The sequence below is a fragment of the Anolis sagrei genome, chromosome 3, assembly GCF_037176765.1.
Source record: "Anolis sagrei isolate rAnoSag1 chromosome 3, rAnoSag1.mat, whole genome shotgun sequence".
Classification (NCBI taxonomy): Eukaryota; Metazoa; Chordata; class Lepidosauria; order Squamata; family Dactyloidae; genus Anolis; species Anolis sagrei.
This window is the reverse complement of record NC_090023.1, coordinates 73599498-73623233: the sequence shown is the minus strand read 5'-3', so window position 1 is coordinate 73623233 and position 23736 is coordinate 73599498. Positions and strand designations below refer to the sequence as shown.

The window sequence follows — 23736 nt, the reverse complement described above, 5'->3', positions numbered from 1 at the left end:
GCACCTGTATTATATTTAGAAATGAAATATTTCAAATGCTCCTGGCTACTGCTGCAGTATATATTGTTTGCATTTTGAATTTCAGCAGCCACTTTATCCTCAGGCCAGGAGCTCCTTGCCTTATTTCTGTGGTGGAGAGAAGAGCCACAGTCAGGCAAGGGATCAGCAGGTTCTGCAGGAGCTGAGGTGATGTCCTGTCAAATGCTGAGCTGAGGCAGAAATCAGCCACCGGGCTGTGCTGGCTCTGCACAGCACACACTTGCTCACATGCTTGTATGCCTTGGAGCATACATATAAGATGCCAGCTCCACTCAGGACTCACAAACAACCTTCCTCCCACCCCACCCCCCAGTTTTCTTTAGCTGCAGATTTTTGCTAGCTCCTAGTTACCATAAAGATGCACCCAGGAGCTCAACAAACTGGGCAGATTTCCAGTAGTACTGTAAAGGTTGTAACAATAGCTGTTGTCCCAGAAGCATGTAGCTATATTAGTCTATACCGTATGCGCACACTCATAGTATTTTATTCTGGTTAGTCATCACATTGGAATAACTACTAATTAAAGACTTCTACTAATTCTATATTTAGTGCATTACACTAGGTATTGCTCAGAATCTCTTCTCTTTTACACTTTCTACCTCTAGCTCTACAAACACACATTTTTATTATTCTAAACACAAAGGTCACACATGTATAAAATGGTGTGGATTACCTTTTGAGACATTAGGAACATTAATTGCATTGTAGACATTTTTACTGAAACATACATTTCTGAGGCCTGGAACCTCCACCCTTTTCACTAAGAATGGAGGACATGGAGGAAGAGATAGAGAAAGAAATTCAGTTTTAATAGCATTATTTTCTTGATTCACTTATGTTTACAATATACAGTAGAATTCCCCTGCTAATCTGAATATTACAGGCTAAATCTACTCTGGGAAAAGCAAATATTTTGAAAGAATAGCATGGAGCACTGCTACAATAAGGGGGGAAGGGGTCTAAAATAACATTTTGTTTTGATGAAATGCCTTTTTATTTTGTCCAGAATAGGGGCAGGAGAGGTGAGTGAGTGTAATAATCAGACAGTAAAAGATCAATGAACTCATTGTTGTTGCTGGCATCTTACATTGTCTTCTCTGGAATAAAGAATTTTTTGTGTTTGTCCAGAACCTCCAGATCCTCCAGAAATAGAAATCCGAGAGGTGAGAGCACGCAGCATTGCCCTCAGGTGGACCATGGGATTTGATGGAAACAGTCCAATCACAGGCTATGATATAGAATGCAAGAACAAGTCTGGTAAGATGGTGCTGGGATACCTGCCTTTAAGCTTTGAATTCTTACTTTGTTTTCCATTATCAACTAATATGAACACATAGGTCTTTAAAAGTTTCTTACCTTCATTTCTGTTTCTAAATGTACTTGTCTGAGGATCTGATGGCATAAGGCAGGCAAACTGGCACTGCAGCTGATGATGGTTTCTATTGCATGAAACAGTATTCATCCCACTACTGATCTGCCTTCTCTATGTGATTCTCCCATTCCTATCTATTAATGGATAAATCCCATCAAAAGCTCTCAATCCCTCAATGGTCCTGTCACCTAGCCCCTGGTGGCGCAATGAGTTAAACTCTTGTGATGGCAGGACTGCTGACCAAAAGGTTGGTGGTTCAAATCTGAGGAGTGGGGTGAGCTCCCATCTGTCAGCTCCAACTTCTCATGTGTGAACATGAGAGAAGCCTCCCACAGGATGGTAAAACATCCGGGTGTTGCCTGGGCAATGTCCTTGCAGATGGCCAATTCTCTCACACCAGAAGTGACTTGTAGTTTCTCATGTTGCTCCTGACACACACACACACAGACACAAAACCCTGTCTTGATGTGATAAGTCCCTTCCACTTCTGTGCCAGCTGTGAAGTGACATCAGGGGATGGGATTGTCTTTCTCTCTCCTGTCCCCACTTTCACTATCACAAAGCTGACTGTTTCCCTTTTATTTTGTATTCGTATTTGCCCTTTTTTGCTTGTGAATGCTAGAGGGAGGCATTCATTACAAATTGAAAGAATAGCAGCAGTATGGGAACATGGGGTTACAAAAGTGTGTGGAAGGACGTTTGTGGGACCATTGATTGGTAAAATATGTGTACTCGTGCTAATGAAAAGAAGTGAAATATTAAAGTTGCTATTCCCATAACTTCAGCAATAGAATATGCAATAGAAAAGTTTTACTTAATAAATGTTACTTATCGTGTTACTTAGAAAACATATGTGAAGTCTGGATTAAAAATCCATAATGATAAATGTTGACTACCACTACTAATATCACTACTACTGATACTACCAGTAGAATAATGATGGAAATAGTAGCCTTAGGAATAAAAATAAGAATTGTGGCACTGTTAACATCAAATTGAATTTAATTTCAAAAATGTGATTCGAAATAGGGCCACCAGGTGGCATTGCATTCAAAGTAAATATAGAATTGTCACTTAAATTTATAAGGCTAGGCTGGTGAAGTATACTTGTGGAGGGCTTCCCAAGACAGAAAAAGAAGGTGGAAATTGCAATGTTGCATAGATTTTTCTAGTCTGTTCTTAGTGAATTAGTCAGGTTTATGGCAGCAAAGTAACATAGCAAGCTTCCAAATGACATATGAAGAAGGTTTGAAATGCATCTAGGTGAAATGAGTGAGTGATAATGGATGGAACAGGTTTTTCAGATGTGTTTGAAGTTTGAAGATGTGTTTGAAGTTTTATTCAAGATTTACAAAAAGTCAAAGCAAATGACGTGTTTAGAATCTAGCATCGTCTTAATATGACTATTCAACTTGTACTGCAAGTACTATTTAATAAGACCAAATGCCCTGCATTTTCTTTATATGCTAGTTTTAAAAACAAACAACCCAACTGTTGACTTGATGCAGTCTATCACAAAAAAAGCCAATCTCTTCTTTGAAATCTTAAATGATAAAAGTCTTACAAAGTTATAGCGTAAGTTTTTCTTAATATTTAAATATCAGGGCATGCAGAGACCCTTTCGTTTCCTGATTATACAGGTTACCTATCATTCATTTTTTTCAAAATGAACAGTGGTAAGTTATTGAATGGTTCTCAGCCATATATATCTTGCTTCGTATAATGATTTTTTTTCATTTTGTCAACTTCCAAGTTGTGACTAGTGCCCTTCCCCAAGGGAAATTGTTCTGTTCTGAGGTCTTTGTCAAAGCTGAGGTTCATATTGAACTGAAAGTAATCATACAGGATCACCAAATTTTCCTGAATTCCAAATCACCAAACGGAATTCTGCACATCCCTAGAATGAACTAGTACATGACATGGATCCAAAACAGATGGATGCTTTATTTTGTAATTTTCACTTGGTTAGCGGGAACAGATATGAAGCAATTATCTTTAAAACCAGAGATGAAGATTGTGTACTCCCAAAACTACAACAATCTGGAGGACCGCATTCCTGGTCCTTGAGTAATGGTGGCCAAAGAGACATTTGCTTTGAAGGTAACATGTGTCCATTTATTATTACGCTGAAACAACGTGGACATATCTGGAGCACTGACAGGAGGGATACACAACCTGGTACTCACCTGATATTTTCTACTAAAACTCCCATTTACTTCAGCCAAGGCAGAAGTCAGAGGTGATGGAATTTGTAGCCCAAAACCTCTGGAGAACACCATGTTGCCAGAATGGTAATGCATTTGAAGACTATTAGCAGCCGAACCTGTAAAGTTTGACTTCCATTGTCTGACAAAGCAGAACCATAGATTTTCATTCCGAATTCTATTTTGTCGCAATTCAGCAAGACCATTTTTAAGTGAGGGATTTTTACATTTCAGAACCAACCATTTGATTAGTTGCTTCAGAACTTTTTAGTCAGACCTAGCAGATCCTGTAGTCAAGGGGTTTCCATTTTCATTCTAGCAAATGTGGGAGATTTAACTTCATTGGGTTTCATCCACCCTTTCCAAAGTTTATCCTATTTTAAATCCCATTTTGAAGCAGTTAATTTTTGTTTTACATTTTATAGCAGTTAATATCTAAATCATACTTTCATCACAGAGTGAATCTTCCAGAGACATACTTTAATACTGGAAAGTATGGAATAAATTTAATCCCAACTTAATTACTTTACATAGCAGCACTTTTCAGAGCTAATGTGTATTTAAAGCTTTCCCATGCTAATTCCCAGATCATCCGTCCCTCATGCAAGTGGGCGAAAAACATGAGATACTTTTCTATTTTTTTCTGATTTGCTTGAATGGATTAGTCCCAAGTATTTCACAGTTCACACTTGCTTTTACGAGCTGATTAGAATGTGAATTAGTTCTGCATTTTCAAGTACATTCGCTCATTGGCGGCCATGACAACATGTGACCAGTTCTACATGACCATAACTGTGTTAACACTCTTCAGCTCCCATTTCCTGTTCCTTTAGGGTGTGGATCATAATATTTGAGAACTGTGCTGAATGTAACTTAGCATTCATTGTTATTTCAACTATGAAAAGAGAGGGAAAACGTACTGTTCTTCTATCTAAAATGAAAAAGCATCCATAAGGAGAAAGGCATCTAAATTCTGGTAAAAAAGTGGACAGAAGATTCTCAGAAGACACCAGGAGGTCGAAATACTCCTATTTTATTTTATTCTATTACTGATTTTTCTCCTTTTTTTTGTTCTTTTTTCTTTCCCTCCCCCCCCCCCCCCACTATTTTCTTTTTTCTTTCTTTTACCTATATGCATATTTTAAGAAAATCTCAATAAAGATTACTTTAAAAAAAAGAACTGAAAAAAAGGAGAAAGGCATCTAAATATTATTTTTTCATCATTAATTTTTTAATTAGTGGCAAAATTATAGAGTCAAACCATGTTATTTATAAAGAAATGCATGAGATTGTTTGAGAGAATATGCTCCTAGCTGGAGAGTTTGCTTATATTATCATAGTGATTCAAACGTGAGCTGCTCCAGTCTGTAATCATGTACTGCATTCTACTTAAAGCTTAGAGACATGTCTAGCTCTGCTCATATAGCATATCAATGCAAGACCAGAAAAAGCAGAATGGTAGTTTCTGACCCTTGTGCCTATACACATTGATTAAAAGCTTTGAATAAATACTTTGAGGAAGTAAACAATTGGTGAACAGCTCTGTGCATGTCATTTCCATTCTTGCAAACACTTGTAGATAGGTAGGTTTTTGCATTCTACTCTATCGTATTTCCTTGTCAGATTGGAAAGTAGCCAATGACTAATAGCACACATATACTCAGTTTCACAAACCTATACTTACCATTCAATTTTGTAGAAGAAATGCACATAGGATGTTTTTAACCACAAACCCAAGAAATATGTATGCTGTAGCCCCTTTAGCATAATGTGTTGTGAAATACATGCCAGGTATTAATGCAAGAAAAATATATCAGGGGACAGCTAAGAAGGTAAACAGTCTAGAAACCAAATCAGAACATTTGAAAAAGCAAAACAGTATATGTTTAGTTGGGAAATATAAAATTAAGAAGAGGCATTTTTCTGTTATCGAAAAAGCTGTTGTGGAGTAGGCAAGACTTCAAAACATCCAATTTCAGACAGGTAGCTCTTTTGCACACAGTAAGAATGGATCAGAATGTCTCCTTTTCATTGTGGCTGTAATCTACAATACAGGCTGGAGAGTTGTCTGTTCTGGGATGGTGTCACACCATCTCATATTACGAAGTCTGCATTGAGAAAGGAGATAGATTAGATTATCCTCAATATCTCTTCCAATTGTATGATTCTATGAAAGGTCAAACTTCCATCACTGCATAGCTCCCTCCAATTGACCTTTTTGAACAAGAGAATGATTGCCTTATCTTGGATTTCCTGAAAAAAGTGAAGCTTGATTGACTGTTGTGCTGTTTGGAAACAGGGAACAGTTAAAGGACCCTTGTGATGATTCTTGTGAAAGTAGCTGTGGTGCAGTTGGATTTCATAGCAGACATTGTGCTATGAAATCCAATCACTATGGGACACACCTGAACTAAATTAAAGTTTTAAACCAGCACCAGTTGACAACTTATGCACATAGCACCCATTATGCATTTATAGTCCCAATTATGAGAACTCTTGAGGGAACAGACATCTATTACGAGATGATCTTGGATAGGTAATGACTGAAGGTATGAAACATACTAGGAGGCATGGCCTTTGACAAGTCCAATCTTTTTCCAATCTGTACATCTGTTCTTCCTCCTTTTCTGTGAGCATTCCATCAGAAACCTATGGCACCTGTCAAAGCTGAGCAGTGGAGCCTCAGCAACAGCTGTTTGAGGGGTCATGTTGTTGAAAGAGGTAAAGAAAGGGAAGGTTGAGCAAACAACCTGTTCATCAACATCTATACATAGTTCTCTTGGATGGCCACCTGAAAGATCGGTGGCCACTTTTCAGGGATGATTAAGTTGTGGATTCCTACATGAGTGAGGGATTGGACTAGTTTACATTCCAATTCTAAGCTTTTCGATACCTCCCTGGCAGCTGCTCCCCACACTTCTACTGTCTTCAGGTAGACTCTGCTTCAGATGTAGCCATTACAAGTTATGTCTGGAAAGAAGCAGCAGAAACAGAAAGTTCAGCTCATACTCTCTGCCCAGGGCTGTGGACAGTCCTTCTGTAAATATCTCCAAAAATGTAGTCAAATCTCAGTTTAATTGGAATACTCTAGATCCAGCTTGTGGATTACCTCTCACCCGTATAAGCCAAAACCATAATGGTGCTCCATGCAGTCATGCTGGCCACATGACCTTGGAGGTGTCTACAGACAACGCTGGCTCTTCAGCTTAGAAATGGAGATGAGCACCACCCTCCCAGAGTTGGACTCGACTAGACTGAATGTCAAGGGGAAACCTTTACCTTTACCTTATGAATTTGATTTATGAATTTAACTAAGGTCTCTATAGTCTACATGTATCATTACACAATAGTATGCTGGATTTTGCTGACAATGAAAGTTGAGAATCTGCTTTCCATGTTGCATTTGACTGCATTTTAAATGATACAGAAAACATTGATGGCTGCATTTAAAAAAATCTGTGTTTTCAGTGTTTGAAGCAAGGTGTTTGCTGAATTGCTTCTTGAAAAAATAAAAAGAAAAAAATGTTTTTCACTTTCAATAGACTCCTGGGATTCAGTCCAAAGAACCAAAGATGTTTCCCCACAACTGAACCAGGCCACTATCATTGATCTCCATGCTTCCTCCACTTACAACATCCGCATGTATGCAAAAAATCGTATTGGCAAGAGTGAGGCCAGCAATGAACTCACCATTACCACAGATGAAGCAGGTATGTTTTACAATGACTACAGTCAATCATAATGTTAATTTTTTTTCACTGTTGGTTATCTGCACCCTTGCCAATTTTAAACAAACTGGTACTATGCCAATTAATTTCAAAAAAGTTTTACATTATATATCACTGTAATTAGTGGTCTTCGTTTATGAAATGTTATTGAATGCTTTGATTTAAAAGCTATTAAATTCAAAGATAAAAAGGCACAAAGTACAAAGAAAGCCCATAGAAACACTGGATGGATTACAAGTTAGTCTTTTGATGTATTTTGTGTCATCTACAATATTCTTACTGTCTTCTTCATTCCAGGAACAGTTCCTGTCAGCTGGCAACTTGGCAAACATGTATTTTGCAATAATTCTATTTTCCACTTCCTTCAATCCTAACTAAGTGCTAAATAAAACTGCCATCATTTCTTTGTTCCTGATTTGTATACTGAGTGGTATGGAACCACAAAATATCTAGATGCATGCATCCCTTTTTAATACAGTGTCAAGCATTGCAATTTAATTTAGAAATTTGTACTTTCCCTTAGCTCTGTCTAGGAATTTTGCACAAACTCAGAGCCCTCTGAACTCAACACTTTTATTATGCTTATGGTACTATTTTCATTATGTTATGTTTTATTGTGATATGTTTCTATTTGGTTTTGTTTTGTTTTTATTTTATTGCATTACTTTTTAACTGTGCTCTCTGGGCTTGTCCATTTGTAATCCCTCCCAAGTCCCTTCAGGGAGATGGAGGCAGGGTATAAAAATAAAGTTGTTGTTGTTGTTGTTGTTTTTGTTGTTGTTGTTGTTGTTATTTATAAATGGAGAAAGTGGGACAAATATTCTATGTGTGGGACCACACAACATGGAGCAAATGCCCAAAAGGACTATGTGGTAGCTAGCCAGAGAAGCAGTATGATTTATTTTCTACATTTCTATATCATCCAGAATAAGAAATAATAATAATAATAATAAAATAATAAAACTTTATTTATATCCCAGAAGGGACTCAGGGTGGCTTACAAAAGCACTGAATAGTGCAGCAAATACACAAAATATAATGAAGTGCATGAGCATATAAAAACAATAACAATGTAAATTTACATAAACAAATTTACACAAAACATTATATAAAACCCCTAATAATTAAAAAGATTCAGTAAAACTCAGCAGTAGCTGAGGATATAAAATTAGGCTGTATTCAATAACAGTCACAAGTGCCAAAATGAGATGATTCACTAGGTCCTCAAGTTTAACATTAGAAGTCCTAATCCTGTTTGATGGCCTGTTTGAAGAGCCATGTTTTCAAGTGTGTTCGAAAACATTGTAGAATTGGGGCTAGGCCAATTTCTCTATGGAGGGTGTTCCAAAGCCGAGGTGCCACCACTAAGAAGGTCCTCTCTCTTGTCTCCACCAACTGCACTTGAGGCAGAGGTGGGACTGAGAGGAGGGCCTCCTTGGAAGATCTTGGAACCTTTACCGGTTCATAGAAGAAGATGCAGTCTCGAAGATAGGTTGGACCCATACCTTATAGGGCTTTGTAGGTAATAATCTGCAGTTTGAATTGGGCTTGGAAATTTGTCGGCAGCCAGGAAACAAATAGATATCAAGAAATCATTATATTCAAGGCTAGTAAAATAAAATGTAAAATATAAAGTAAATCATTCACAGAATCATTCTGTGACAAACAGCCCCCCAGTAAGAATAGGAAATGGTGCACTGACATAAAATGACTGAACCTGATGAAGGGGGCAGAATGAAAAGAACTCACACTTTTGGAATCTGGAAATGTCAATGGAGAATAAAATACAGTTAGAAAGACCTCAGGACAGGGACAAGTCTGGTCAATCTGGAAAGGGTATTTTAAGGGGAATGCCATTAAAAAATATTGTAGTACCATACTACCGCAACTCATTTGGCAGGGGCAGCTGGAGGAGATGATGACTTTGGGGTTTAAGTCAGTTTATACAGGAAGAGTTAACCTAGAAATATCCAAGCTGATCCCACATTTCCCAGACTTAGATGCCTGCTGCTCTCACTATATATTTTGGCCCCGTTTTAAATCCTTTCTCAGATTTGGGTCATGGACGGTCAGGTGACTTTCATGTGGACAGATTTGTTTCAGAATTAGTATCTTTAATGGTAAGCATGACACTTTCTAGTCCAGTCTTAAATAAGCCAGATATGAAGATATTAGGCCTGGGTAACAACGGAAAAATTTGTTTCTAAAATCGATTTGTATTTGGGTTTTTTTTTTTGTTTCGATATTTAAAATAATTACAAAATTTTCCTTTTAAAAAGTTCGATATTTACGAAATTTCGTAAATGGTAAAAAATTAACGAATCGATTTCCGAAACAATAACGAATCGATTCGTTAATGGCGGACGCGACCGCGAAATACGCTAAAAAACCTCCAAAACCTTCTGAAGCTTCCCTCTCCCTCTGTTGTTGACTGTTGGTGTGATATTATAATTTTTTTTCACTAATTAAACCATAAAACTAGCCCAGACATGCGGAAATAATAACGAAACGACCTCAAAACAATAGCGAAACGAATACAATATCGAAATACGAAGCATTTACAAAACGTTTTTGAAAATTCGTTTTTTTTAATAATTGCTCCAGAATGGTTCGTTATCGTTTTGTAATTGAAAAAATTAACGAATTATTAACGAATTACGAATTAACGAAACGAAACCGCCCAGCCCTAGAAGATATATAAGGTGATGAGACATATAGGATAAGAGATTGAAAAAGAGAATGAGCAAAATGTTTTACAAAGTAACAAATGACTGTTGCTGTATCAAGTTCAAGCACCTGGTTTCAAACATATAATTATATTAAAACTCAATCATGTTCCACTTTTTCCTGTAAATACCTCTGATACTTCGTACCACTTCCCTCTCACATCTGATTCCTTCAGCTGCCCCCCCCCCCCAAGTGTCACTTTTTAAAACAATGTCTGTTTTACAGAGACATTTGTAATAGTCTCATATAAACCACTGCTTTACAAACACCCAGGTCACTCAGGACAATTTTGCACCACCATGCTGCTCTCAGACACCAACGCCATTACTGGAAAATTGTAATTACAGTTATAGTTAGTACTCCCACCCTCTAGTATTTGGACTTGTGTTAGATTGCACCTTTTCCCCTTGAGCCCCCTTGTGTTCCCTATGTGCTTCTACCCCTTCCACTAGATTCTTTCCCCCTGATCCAAGCATGTGTTCAGCAGCAATAGCTTGTGGATGCAGTCTCAAAAGGTTTTATTATTTTATCTTAGCTTTTATCTTAACTTTTTATCATTGCTAACATTGTTATTTTAATATACAAGTATTTAATGCTGTTTTAAGTCTCATACTTTTTTTATAAAAAAAACTCACTTTTTAAAAGTTGTATTTTAATGGCTAAATACATGTCTTATTCATGTCCTGCTGGTTCTTTAAAGCTAGTCATTGACCAAAAATAAAAAAAATGTTTTGTTCACTTCTTTTTAAAAAAAATCCTCCTGTCACTTACAGAAACCTCCCTCTCTTTCCTCACAGTGATGTCTTCCTGTAATTGGCTGCTTCCAAAAATGCAAACATTGTTTGGTGCCATTTTTGTAAGGTTTTCTCTGGCACAGTTCTTTATATAAGGCAGTGGTTCTCAGCCTATGGGCCCCCGGTTTTGTTTTGTTTTTTTTGGCCTTTGACTCACAAAAATCCTAACAGCTGGTAGACTGGCTGGTATTTCTGGGAGTTGTAGAGCAAAACACCTGAGGACCCAGAGGTTGATAACCACTGATTAAGGTAACCCAAAATGATTTGGGCCTTTTATGATTTGGATAAGGGCCTTGAAAATGTGTTGGGCAGAGATATTAATACAAATGTCAGAGTACTGGCATGATATAATTATACTCCCAGTCCCTCAGTAGTTTCTGCCCATGCCTGATTACCACCTTACCAGTCACCAGCCCATACTTTCCCAGACTTATGAATGGTGTGAGATAACTTGCATGAATATGTGTGTGGCAGTGCTGCACTGTACTGCACAATGGCATTTTGGGCACTCTCTTTCCAATCTCCATGTCTATTTTCAGAAAATTCCTATCAGTGGTAACATGAAACCTACCACGGTTGTTCTTCCCTGCCTACCTTGCAGTCATTGCTTGCCCTCAGTCTCACTCTGAGGGTGCAACAGCCATGAATGCTAGAAATGTTGTTCAGTCCACCCATGTAGACAAGTATACCAGTAGGATAGGGGTCTTCCCAACCATGGTGCATTTATTTATTTATTTATTTATTATTTACTTTGCTTATATACCGCTGTTCTCAGCCCGGGGGCGACTCACAGCGGTGTCCAGCAAAAAACAAGGTTCAAAATTCAAGACACAATCTAAAATAATCAGTCCAGCATTAACCAAAAACATCATCATCAAAAAACATCATCAATACTACAAAAGCCATTCCACGTCGTCTCATTGTCTAAACCACAATCCAGTATCATTTTCCGTTGTTCCATTCCTGTCGTCATTACCAATTATTGCACTTCTTGTTCGAACGCTTTCTTGAACAGCCAAGTCTTTCGTTTCCTGCAGAATATCATCAGGGAAGGAGCCAGTCTGATGTCCACGGGAAGGGTGTTCCACAGCCGAGGAGCCACCATCGAGAAGGCCCTATCTCTCGTCCCCGCCAGGCGTGCCTGTGAGGCAGGCGGGATCGAGAGCAGGGCCTCCCCGGACGATCTCAAAGTCCTGGTGGGCTCGTAGGTTGAGATGCGGTCGGATAGGTCGGATAGGCCAGACATTGGGGATTTGGCCAAAGGGGCAAGAAGTGCTTCCCAGAATTGGGGTAGATGAGAAGTAGTTGCCTGGCTCTGGTACTCCACCGCTCAAGATGGCCACCTCACCAGCTGTGTGGGCTAGTCCCTGCTCTCACAATTGTGCACACTTACTGAGTGCTCTGAAAATTATTTTTCTTCCTTAACCACTAGTATTTCTCACTGGCAGGTTTTCTTCAACTGAAAATTAACATGTCAGCATAATCAACTGACCTTAATTTGCAGATTAGCTTCTCCATTAATAATGTGCAACCTGAACGTCACGTTATATTCTCTGCTATGTGGCCTAGTTTTGAGACAAGTGACCCTTTCTTTTGCTCTCATTACAAAGCCGTCCATTCTTAGTGAAAGGTCAATTATATGGAGCCATCATCAAAAGCTGCAGATTTATTGTGGGTGAAACCAGAGAAGAGAAGGCCAATGCTTCAGCATAGCCCGTGCCCATTCACTATCTGTATATACATATATACACACAGAGAGATCTTGATAATCAGCTGGGAATACATTCAAGAAGCATGGAAGTGCCACCATTTGTCACTGTTTATTTTAGTTCATTGCTTTTACCTCAGGCATATTAAATGAGTATGGATTCCCAAACATCTGAGAGATGCCTGAGGGTAGAGCACATAATGAAGGCTTTACACAAACGATAACATTAAATATTAAACAGAAAGGAGAGAAGGGGAGGGAAACCACATTGCCAAAGGTGTGTATTGTGTCCCATACACTATTGAGGCTTCAGTCTGCTATCATCTGGGTTCCAGCAGGAGGAGGAGAATTATAGCATACGGAGTGCCCTTTCATTAGCAATTCTTACCCTTTTCTCATCCTTTACAATGTTTAATAGCAAGCCAGAAAAGCTTCACTGTATCACAAAGCAGAGCATTTTTTTTAAAAAAGAAAACTTAGGCTGGATCTACACTACCCAATATCCCAGGATCTGATGCCAGATTATCTGTTTTGAAATGGATTATATGAGTCTACACTGCCATATAGTCTGGGATAATCTGATAATCTGAGATCAGATTCTGAGATATAGGGCAGTGTAGAAGGGGCCTCAGAAGTATATTTATTTATTGAATTTATTTCCCATTTTCCTCTCAAAGTGAGATCCATAGAAACTGAGACTAAATAGGTGGTTTTATGGGGATGTGGATTAGGCATGAAATGTTCTTATTTTCACTCCAGTAAGGTTACTCATTGTCTGAGAATTGTTAATATTTTTCCCGTTTGGTGATTCCTGCAATTTAGGTACACACTTTGACTTACTATCCTGATAGGTTAACAGAGTAACTTATTGGAAGAAAGTTATTCCATTAACATCCTCAGCCATCTATGTCTCTTCCTAAAAGGGGGTTGAAGGGCTTTTCTGAACATCAAGATATGAGGTTTTTGTTCTGTAACTTCCTTTAAATTTACATATTTACCATCTTAGCCTGATATAGGGCAATAACATTTGCCTAGCAGCTCCTCAGCAACCCCTTCCACTTTATAAAAGGAGAAGCCTGTCCCTTTATTGTGGGTTTTCAAGAAGGGGTGAAATTATGGGAAACTATTCCCATGAAATCTTTATCTCGGTTTCTAGGCTTCTGTTTCTCTATCTTCTAGTGCCCCCTCCATTTTCTTCTGCTTTTATCTCCCCTGCTTTCAATTAAAGTTGAAACCAACAAACATGGTAGTAAGCATACTGAATTCAGTGGTCATTTCTTCTAGGTTGTCATTGTATGAACTAATTCTGTAAAATTCTGGATTTTGATATTATGGAACAGCTCCAGATGGGATTGCAAAGTATCATGAAAAAAAAGTTTTACAATATTTTACATAGTTCATTCATGGGTATGGTGCTTGCATACTTGTATAGCCACAGGGTCATTAGACACTTTCAAGCAAAATTCCTATAAAATAAAGGATTAGAACATGGGATCATATTCATATTGGCTATAAATCAATGGATCCCAACCTTTTTATTTTTGACCAGGGACCATTTTGCCCAGGGACCACTCTCCAGCATCAGTACCAAAAGGGTTGTGAATCAGTTTTTGGTCAACTTTAGATTTAGTTTGGGGTGCTGATTCAGAAAATTGCATTGGATAGACCACATCAGCTCTAGTTTCCGATTCAGAACATATGCCATGGTCAGTGACAGTGAAGGAGTGGCAAGCCGCGTAAAAGAAGCAGAAATAAAATAAATAAAGAAGAAGGAGACTCACGGACCAGATTTTTGTCCTCATGGCCCACTGGTGGTCCACGGTCCACAGGTTAAGAACCACTACTATAAATTGATAGGAAGGTGGCTTTAGGGGTGTAGCTAAATGGAGGAGGATGGGAGAAATCCCCTCCCAGTGAAGTTTTCTTGTAGCCCCCAACTTTGTAGCATTGCACAATGGGAATCAATAACACCTAGAAATCCTCTCTTTGTCACTTGATCACTTTGCTTGTCAATTTTATTTTTCATACCTCAGCTATATTTCTAAACACTTGGCTGAAATATCCATGAAAGAAATTTGACCCTAATCCTAAATGCTGGCAAACTCAGCTTCTCTCCTTTCCGACGCTTCCTCTCTTTATAAACTAGCAAGTACAACTCTGTCTTTAGGGTTTCCCTGACCACGGGGTCAAACCAATAATTCACAGGGGTTACATTAATTCTGAGGTTAACACAGTGGAAAGCCTTTTCTATGCAAGTTAGCATCTTGTGTGAAAAACTGCAATGGTCATGATTAGAAATCATACAGAGAGCACACTCAAACAGAAAAGGCTTTTCACTGTAGAAGCTCACTCCATCATGTATAGGGAGGAGTCAACAATAAAATATAAAAAATAGTCATATGATCCTATCCCCACTTTCTGTTTTATGCTATTTTAATCAAGGGGAACAATGCCCAAATAGGGCCAGTGATGTTTATGCATCATGACTCTCTTGGTTGTTTTGTGTACTTTTATCTCGGCAATAGTTTTTTATATATATATATACACCAGTCTTTAGAGTTTCTGAATACTGAAGAATGTATTTTTTTAGTATTGTCTTTTAGAGAAGCACTTAGTATACCAATTTATCTGTTTACTTCTTACCAGCTCCTGATGGACCACCTCAAGATGTTCAGCTTGAACCCATATCTTCACAAAGCATTCGGGTAACCTGGAAGGTAAAAAAGATACACTTTGAGAGGGGGAAATATCTCTTATACCTTGTTTGGGATGTATATGACGGTGAAATTGAGGAAGGAGCCTACAAGGTCAAACAAATAAGGGAAACATAATTTGATGAATTTATACATACAATGCTTGTGGCTAAGTTTTCAAAAATTACTTTGCAAGCATATATAATTGCGTGCCAAATTAAATTCACATGCAATTATATGTCCCAGTGATTGTGCTCTTTTGAACATCATATTACCAGAAATGCAACTGCAGTGTAGAAATAAATGAATTACTGAATTTTAGGTTACTTCTTATAAAACCATGGTATGAATCAATGTGTCCTAAGAGAAGATGGGATTTTGAAAAAGTAAAGCTTCTGCACTATAATGCACATCTAAGTGAATACACATCAATAGAAGTTAATATTTAGAAAGCTATGTAAATATGAAACATTCAAATAGAAATCATACATCCAGTCCTGCATTTTTATCGACGTCACATATTATAACACATTTTGGATTTCTAGGCAGCAGATGTGGTCAAACTCTTGGATTGCCATCTATAGTTCACTGTTTTTAAATAATAAATACATAATAGTCTTTAAGGTATCATAAAGTTTCTGCGATTGCATGGAGATTTTAAGACTGGTTTTCCAGAATTCAATCCATTAAATCATGCTGGTTCTCTCTAGTCCAATATCTTTTGGAAAATTAGAGTTTGAGCTTGACTTATTGAACAGTGTTGGGATTTGGGGAGTGCTGTATCTAGTAGTCATGTCAAAAAGAGAGAACTCAACAAGCATAGATAGTATAAAGAGTTGAGATTTATTTCGGGAACAAAATCCCAACCTTGCAAACCAAATATAATAGATTGAGGCTTAATTGGTGTATAAAATCCCAAAGGCTGAAAACCAGTTATAAAAGATTGAGGCTAAATTCCCACCAATGTGGTTTCTGGTAATTGAAAGCCAAAAATCAAAAGCTGGAATGAAGCTGAAACTTTCTTCTAGCCAAAACCCTTTGGAAAGCTCTCTGGCACCCACCAAACTTAAAAGCAATGTCAAGCCCTTGGCTTACTACAGGTATCTTTAGCTAGAATGTGCTGGATTCGCACTCGGGACTGTGCACTGAGGTAACACTGAAAGGATTTCTCCTTTAGAATATACGCTGCCACCATTAAACTCTTGATTACTTTACAAACTACTTTAAAACTTCACCCACAGAGGCACACGTGAGGCAGATGTTGTGAACAATAAAAAATGATGTTTATTTAAGAGAACTGGAACAAAATAGGCAATAAGCATAGTTGGTTTGAAAGATTGTCTTAAAACCGTGTGGTTTCTTTAAGCAGTTCAAATCTTAGTTGCAAGTTACACTCCTTTCTCCCTCCAGAGATTACTGACAGGATTGCTTCTCTGAAAGTAACCCCAAACTCCACATAGACAGTCCTTTACTCTTGGGATCTGCCACACCGCTCCCCAGCTATCTTCCCTAATAGCTGTAATCTTCCCACTAGCTATCTCTGCTAGCTAACTGACCACTTTGGGCCTCTCTCACTAATCTCTTCTCCACTGACTCCCTTCTCCTTCTCCTTGGGCAGGGTTTTAAAACATCCCCTTAAAGTCATTTTTTCCCCTTTTCCAAGTTAAGCTCTGCCTACTCTCTCCCAGCCAATCAATAACTCCTCTCATTTCCCTCCAATTACCTAAGCACACCCCCTTCAGGAAATGAGATTTTAAAATTGATGCCCCTGGCACCCTTTCCAAAATGGCTGCCGAACTTCCTGGGCATACTTTTCTAGGCTTTTCCTAGCCTAACAGGTAGGGAATTCACTACAGATAGCAAAGTTTCAAAGAGACCCAAAACTTGATGAGAGAAGTTCTAAGTTTGAAATCCAGAATTACAAACAATTGAGGAAACTGGCCTTCCTTGCTGCTGTTTGGAGAACTCAGATTGCATTTGATAACAAAAAGACTACAAGCATCACTTTAGGTTTCTAATTACAGCTGCACTTTGAAAGACTTCCTTTTATCCTCTGAGCCATTGACTTAGAGCTTAGTACTGTTTCAGGACTCAACTTTAACCTTTAGGAGTGAGAACTTGCTCTCAGCTTCTGATTTATGATTGTAATGTTATATAATGTACAACTTATCTTTTTTTTTTAGGCTCCAAAGAAACATTTGCAAAATGGAATTATTCGTGGATACCAGATTGGTTATCGGGAATACAGTGCGGGAGGCAATTTTCAGTTCAACATCATCAGCATTGATACCACTGGGGACAATGAAGTTTACACTTTAGATAACCTGAAAAAATTTACGCAATATGGCATGGTGGTGCAGGCATGTAATCGAGCAGGCATAGGACCATCATCTCAGGAAATTATCACAACTACTCTTGAGGATGGTAGGTGCATATGTTGTACTTCAAAGCAGGTTGAGATTGCATTATGTCGAATGTTGATATTTTATATTTCCACAACATTTCTTTACATTCCTTTCCAGCATATGTGTGGTAGCTAGACATGTATGAATTTGTCAATTTCATTTTTTTTTCTTCCATTCAAATTGCTTCTGTCTTAAGATCTTTGATGCCAGCATTTGTGAATGTTGGCAACATTAAAAAGGATTTTTTTAAAAAAAACTTAATACTGGAATATCACTATTGATTAGAGTTATAGAGCTAGAAAAAATTGAGAAAACTTTAAGACATGACTTATAAAGGACATGGAAAGAGCTGGAGCAGTAAGTATAAAAGATTGGATAAATAAAGTCTCCACAAAGGAAAATATAAAAGAAATGTTTAAACAGAGTGGAATATCTTGGTATAATGTACTACAATTGGACTTATGGACTAAGAACTGGATAAAGCAACACAAGAAATGCAGATGACAGAATGTGCTATATTAATAATACAATTAAAGTAGAATGGTACAAATGAAGTCACCAAACATTAATAAGTAAAAATTATAAAATAATGATAGAAAGTGATCCAATGCAATTCAGAACAAAAAATGGAAAAGAGACTTAGGAATCAATATTACAGAAGATGAATGGTTAAAAATTTGGAAACAAAGAATTATGAAAAATATGTCCATGAAAATTAAAAAGAATCGTTACAAAACAATTTGGAGATAGTGCATGATTCCAATAATATTAAATAATAATAGAAACAATCTATAAAATTGTTGGAGATGCAGTAAGGAAAGTGGGACTTATATACATTTATGGTGGGAATGTGAAAAGAAAAAAATGGGGAAAAGTATTTGTTGAAATTAATGACGTACTATCTATTAATCTACAAAAAATCCAAATATTAGCACTTCTACTAAATTTTGGAGATATAATATTAAAATGACAAAACACAGAATTAATAATAATTTTCGTTACTGTTCTAAGATTAGTTATAGCCAAAAAATGGAAAGGAAATTGTGATTACGAAATTGATGATTGGTACAAAGAGGCGTGGAACATTATAATAAATGATAAACTGCCTTATGAAATAAAATGCAAAAAAAGTTATTAAAGAAAAGAAATGATTTTGGGGCAATATGGTGTGAATTCCTAGAATAGATATTTGCCAAAGAAAAAAGAATAAAACCCTATCTATCTATCTATCTATCTATCTATCTATCTATCTATGTATCAAACAGAAAATTCTTACTCATCCCTAGGGATGTTGAAATATTTTCGAAGTATGAACTATATTACCTTGAAGGCTAGTATATATTTTAAAAGCAATCTTTACGATTTTAACCTTAGTGTAGCTGTCCTGGCAAATGTAAAAAAATGAAGTCACCACCTCCAGTTCTGCCAAAATTGCCCTTAAATATTCTTATATCGTTACTAGTAGGCTGTTAGCCGGATTGACTTCTATGAATCAGTCTTTAACAATTCCGCTCTGTTCTATGTAATGCCGAATTTTATAGAGCCTCTACTAAAAACTGTGTTCTTGGTCTTGACTGCAATGCAGACACCAGACGAATCTGAGATATCATATTTGTGGTGATATGGTCAGGATCCCAAAGCTCTAAAAGTTATTTGATCTTTTCGCCCATAGCTGGAATTCAGTGCATGCTGGGAAAATTTTGAATCTGTCCATCATAAGTACTGCACTCAAGCAGCATGGGTCACTGAAATGCAATTTCTAATCTCACTAAATCCAGGGGCATATTCCCACCACACTAATACTCGTCCTCCTAATTGGCTAGCATTAGAGCACCATCTGAAGGTCTTCTCTCCTGCTCAACTTTCTAGCATGGGGAAGGAGGGCATGAAGTGAAGCCAGGCTTTATTATCTAGTGTGTCTCACTAAAAGGAATCTCTTTTTGTGTGGAAATAGAGAAGGAATTCACCTTCAAGTGTGCTTCTGGGAGGTAGTTGAATCTTGCTGATAGTTGAATCTTGCCTCCTTGAGTCTCCTTGCAGGGGTGAGAAAGACAGGGTACAAAGGAAGCAAATAAATAAATAAATAAATAGTTGAACTACGTAATGAGGTTCAGTCTTGAAAGTGCTGGTTCAGACTTATTGATGGGATTCCATTGTAGTTTGTTGGGAGGAGCACCTTTCAATAAAGTGGCAAGGACCTTCAGGAAGATGTTTTCAGATCCTCTGGATTAGATACACAAGCCGAATGACTCCCTCCCTTGTCACATATGTACCTGGATGCCGTTCTCCCTATTCAGAGTCTCATAGATCTCTGACCATCATGCTCTATTGGGGTTCTGGGCTAGTCCAGCCAGTTATGCTGTGATGACTTATCATAAAGCAAAACAGTTCTTCAAAACAGAAAAATTAAATTCTCTTTGACATCTTTCTAGGCTATTGAGATCAGTTATATATTAGCCATGCTATTTTAAAGCAATGATAAGAGAGCCATCTTGTGGAAAAGGAAGATTAATCCATCTGCTAATGGAATAATAGGAAAATGCATTATGAAAACATGACCTTACATGATAAATTGCCAGTTTTTTTAAAAAAAAAGAGTGAGAGATTTCTTAATATAATTGTTAAGTAATATCAGCTGAGATGAGATCCTGTCTACAGTACAGAAATGAAGAGTATAGACACATCAAATATGTATAGACACATCAAATATGAAACGCACATGGCTGCAAATACAGACAGTCCCCACATTTATGAACAAGATACGTTTTGTAGGTTTGATGTTGTTGAATTAGTTTTTAAGTCAGAACAGAGATATATGGAGAGAGAGAGTGTGCTCGCGAGCGAGCCTTGGATAGCATAAGGAAGGGTTAACACCCCTGTGGTGCTTGTTTTGCTCAGAAGATTTCACCTCACTTTCTGTCCCTGTGAGAATTAGCTTGTTGTGGAAATAAGGATAGGTGATAAAACTTCAGTGGAAACACCTTTTTCCCCACAATAACTCTTTCAGGAGTGAATTTCCCTCACTTCCTGTTGTCCCACCCTCATTCTTTACTATGAGTCTTTTGTAAGTCAGATGTTTGTAACTCGGGAACTGCCTGTAGTCTATATATGTAATAAATAATAAATAAATTATTATTATTGTTATTATCATTATCATCATTATTATTACAGCTCAAGGTGGGTTACAGCATTGCTAAAACACACATTCATCTACAAATATTATTTAAAATACACATATTAAATCATATTTCCACAAAATACATATTAAAATACACAAAACAAAGATTAAACATAAGATGCAAGTTTAAAATTCGTCCTTTAAAACTACTTTTACTTTGTCATCACTTTTTGCTGGCATAAACCAGGTAAGAGCAGATGGAAATGAATAACAGAAGTGGCAATTGCATACCTTTTGAGCCCACAAACAGAGCAATGTTTGAAAGGAAGTCTTTCTTATAATAATTGGAGGTCCTTCCATCACTTATTGCTTAATGATAATTATAGTAATTTATCATTCATATGCAACCCTGTGAAGGTTTTGAAGGACCATAATTTTACAAAAAGTCTTCACTAGCTTTGGACTTTAGTGGGCACCATTACCAACATATCTGCGTTGTTCTACAAAGATGCTTTCAATAACACGTTTTTTGAAGAAATGTAAAATGCCATTTTGTGCTTTAAACTGAGAAGTGTAACTGTCTGATTTCAGTTCCCAGTTCCCCACCTGAGAATGTCCAAGCCATCGCTACTTCACCTGAAACCATTTCTATTACCTGGTCTACACTTGCCAAAGATGCTCTCAATGGAATTCTACAGGGATTTAGAGTTATATACTGGGCAAATCTTTTGGATGGAGGTAAGTGCTATTCCATCACAAGTGTAAGACTTTTCCAGCAGTTTATAATATTTTATAAGGATCTATTTTTTAAGGTTTATTTATTTATTTATTTACTTCACTTGTCTACCGCTCTTCTCAGCCAACGGCGACTCAGAGCGGTTAACAACCAGTATCAACAATACAGTACAAAATCATTAGTCATTTAAAACAGTAATATCAATTAATTAACATCAGGACATTAATACAACAATACAGGAAAACAACAATCCATCACGTCTCATCAATAGAATCAGCATCCGATCTCGTTGTCCATTAATCTGATCTCGTTGTCCATGAATGATTTCTGATGTTATTTATTGTATCATGCCTTATTATCTTATTTATATATTTTTATTATATCATTTACACCTTGCACTATGTTCTACTTCTGATTCATCTAGGAGAGTTTCCTAAGAAATATTTCTGCAATTGGAGTGTTTGCAAATTGTTGCAAATCTCCATTACAATGGAAGCATGCAGTTGTTTACAAGATTTGTATTTTCATGGTCAGCACAGATGGTGGAATTCAGCTCCACTGTACATAATGATCCTTGCACCCTTATCTTTCTGTGTTGTGCGGAGACCCCTCTGCCAGTATCATTTGAATGTCAGGTGATGGTGGCAGTCTGGGAGGATGATGCCATCTTCCTGCACCAGCTGCTAAAGCACAGGCAACCATTAGCTGGCTGCCTCTCATTGTTTCCTGGACACCAAGTGGCCATGGAGGTTGCTCCAGTTTGGGAAATGTAAGATAAAGATCTGGAGAATTTTCACCCCATCAATGATATCCAAAATCTTGCTTCCTGATATCACTGGCCCTGTCAACTTGATCTGTGTTTGAGTATACATTTTAAAACCATTGACAAGTTCTGAATCTGTTTTATGAATATGGTTCAGCAGCTTGGATAAGTCTTTCAAAATCGGCAGGACTGAAGACCGACACGTCACAGGTTCAAATCCAGAGAGAGCGCGGATGAGCTCCCTCTATCAGCTCCAGTTCCTCATGTGGGGACATGAGAGAAGCCTCCCACAAGGATGATAACACATCAAAACATCTGGGCATCCCCTGGGCAACATCTTTGCAGACAGCCAGTTCTCTCACACCAGAAGCAACTTGCAGTTTTTTAAGTTGCTCCTGACATGACAAAAAAAACCCCCTGATATTTTAGACATGAGCTTTAATTGCATTTATGTGTGTTGCAGTTAACCACTGCTAACAAACCCAAATGATGAGGTCCTAAATATGGTATGGTAATGGAAAAATAAGAAAGAGAATAGCAGAAGATTTTTAACATGATAATCCCTCTTCTAAAATATGAGCAGACAATTAAGAACTCTAGAATGTGAGAAAAATTTAAACCAAGAGAATACTGAAACTATGCTTAAGCTTTTTGGATTAAATCCTGTCATATGCGTAGCATAGCTAAGAAATAATTTGACAGTGCATTAAATAGGAAGCTTTTGCTTACCAGAACCCCCTTCAGCAGCTTAGGGTGCTGTTGCTATCTTTTTTTTTTCTTTTGATAACTTGTCAGAAATGGAATACTTGGCAAAATAAATCAAAGCGCAATTAAAGCTCTCAGATGCCTTGACAGGATAGTTTGCTGTTGGAGACAGATTTTAAAGTGGGGAGGGCCTAGTTACTGTTACATTTGAGGAGAGTTCAGTGGGTGTAACTTAATCACTAGGAGCCCATGTATGCTACACAGTTACAACATGATAATGGCTGCATCCCATGGAATCCTGGGGTTGTAATTGGGAAGGTTCTATTGGTCTCTGACTAAGAAGCACATTTCTCTAAACTTCAAATATCAAGATTCCATAGATATTACCATGACAGGTAAATTGGGATAATATTTTTATAACTGTGTGATGCTTAAGGCCCCAGATATAGGTCTTGAATCAGAGGTGTTGAAAATGGAATGAAGGTAGATCTGAGTCAACATAATGTAAGGCTTTTCAATTCTTAAAAAACTGCGTATCTCATAGCTAACAAACCTAAGCACCAAGTTAAAAAGCCTAGCTGTATCATCTTGCCTCTATCACCTCCTAACCCAGGGCCCACCTACATTGGCCACATATGTCAATGTAGTTCTGGAATGGGGTATCTGGATCTGCATTGCAGGAATCCACACAGCCAGCTGGAGTGTATCACACTGTGTAGCATAGAGTTTCACTTGAGCTGGATG

The 23736-nt window shown here is 37.6% G+C and overlaps 1 protein-coding gene across 5 annotated transcripts in view; it reads left to right on the top strand.

Moving 5' to 3' along the window:
- Positions 1-23736, top strand: part of DSCAM (DS cell adhesion molecule) — a 396804-nt gene that overhangs the window by 282685 nt on the left and 90383 nt on the right. For all 5 annotated transcript variants that reach the window (XM_060770299.2, XM_060770298.2, XM_060770300.2 and 2 more), the window contains exons 14-18: positions 1168-1296; positions 7158-7325; positions 15219-15289; positions 17449-17689; positions 21380-21526. In XM_060770299.2, coding sequence (XP_060626282.2) covers positions 1168-1296; positions 7158-7325; positions 15219-15289; positions 17449-17689; positions 21380-21526 — 756 coding nt within the window. The remainder of the gene's footprint in view (positions 1-1167; positions 1297-7157; positions 7326-15218; positions 15290-17448; positions 17690-21379; positions 21527-23736) is intronic.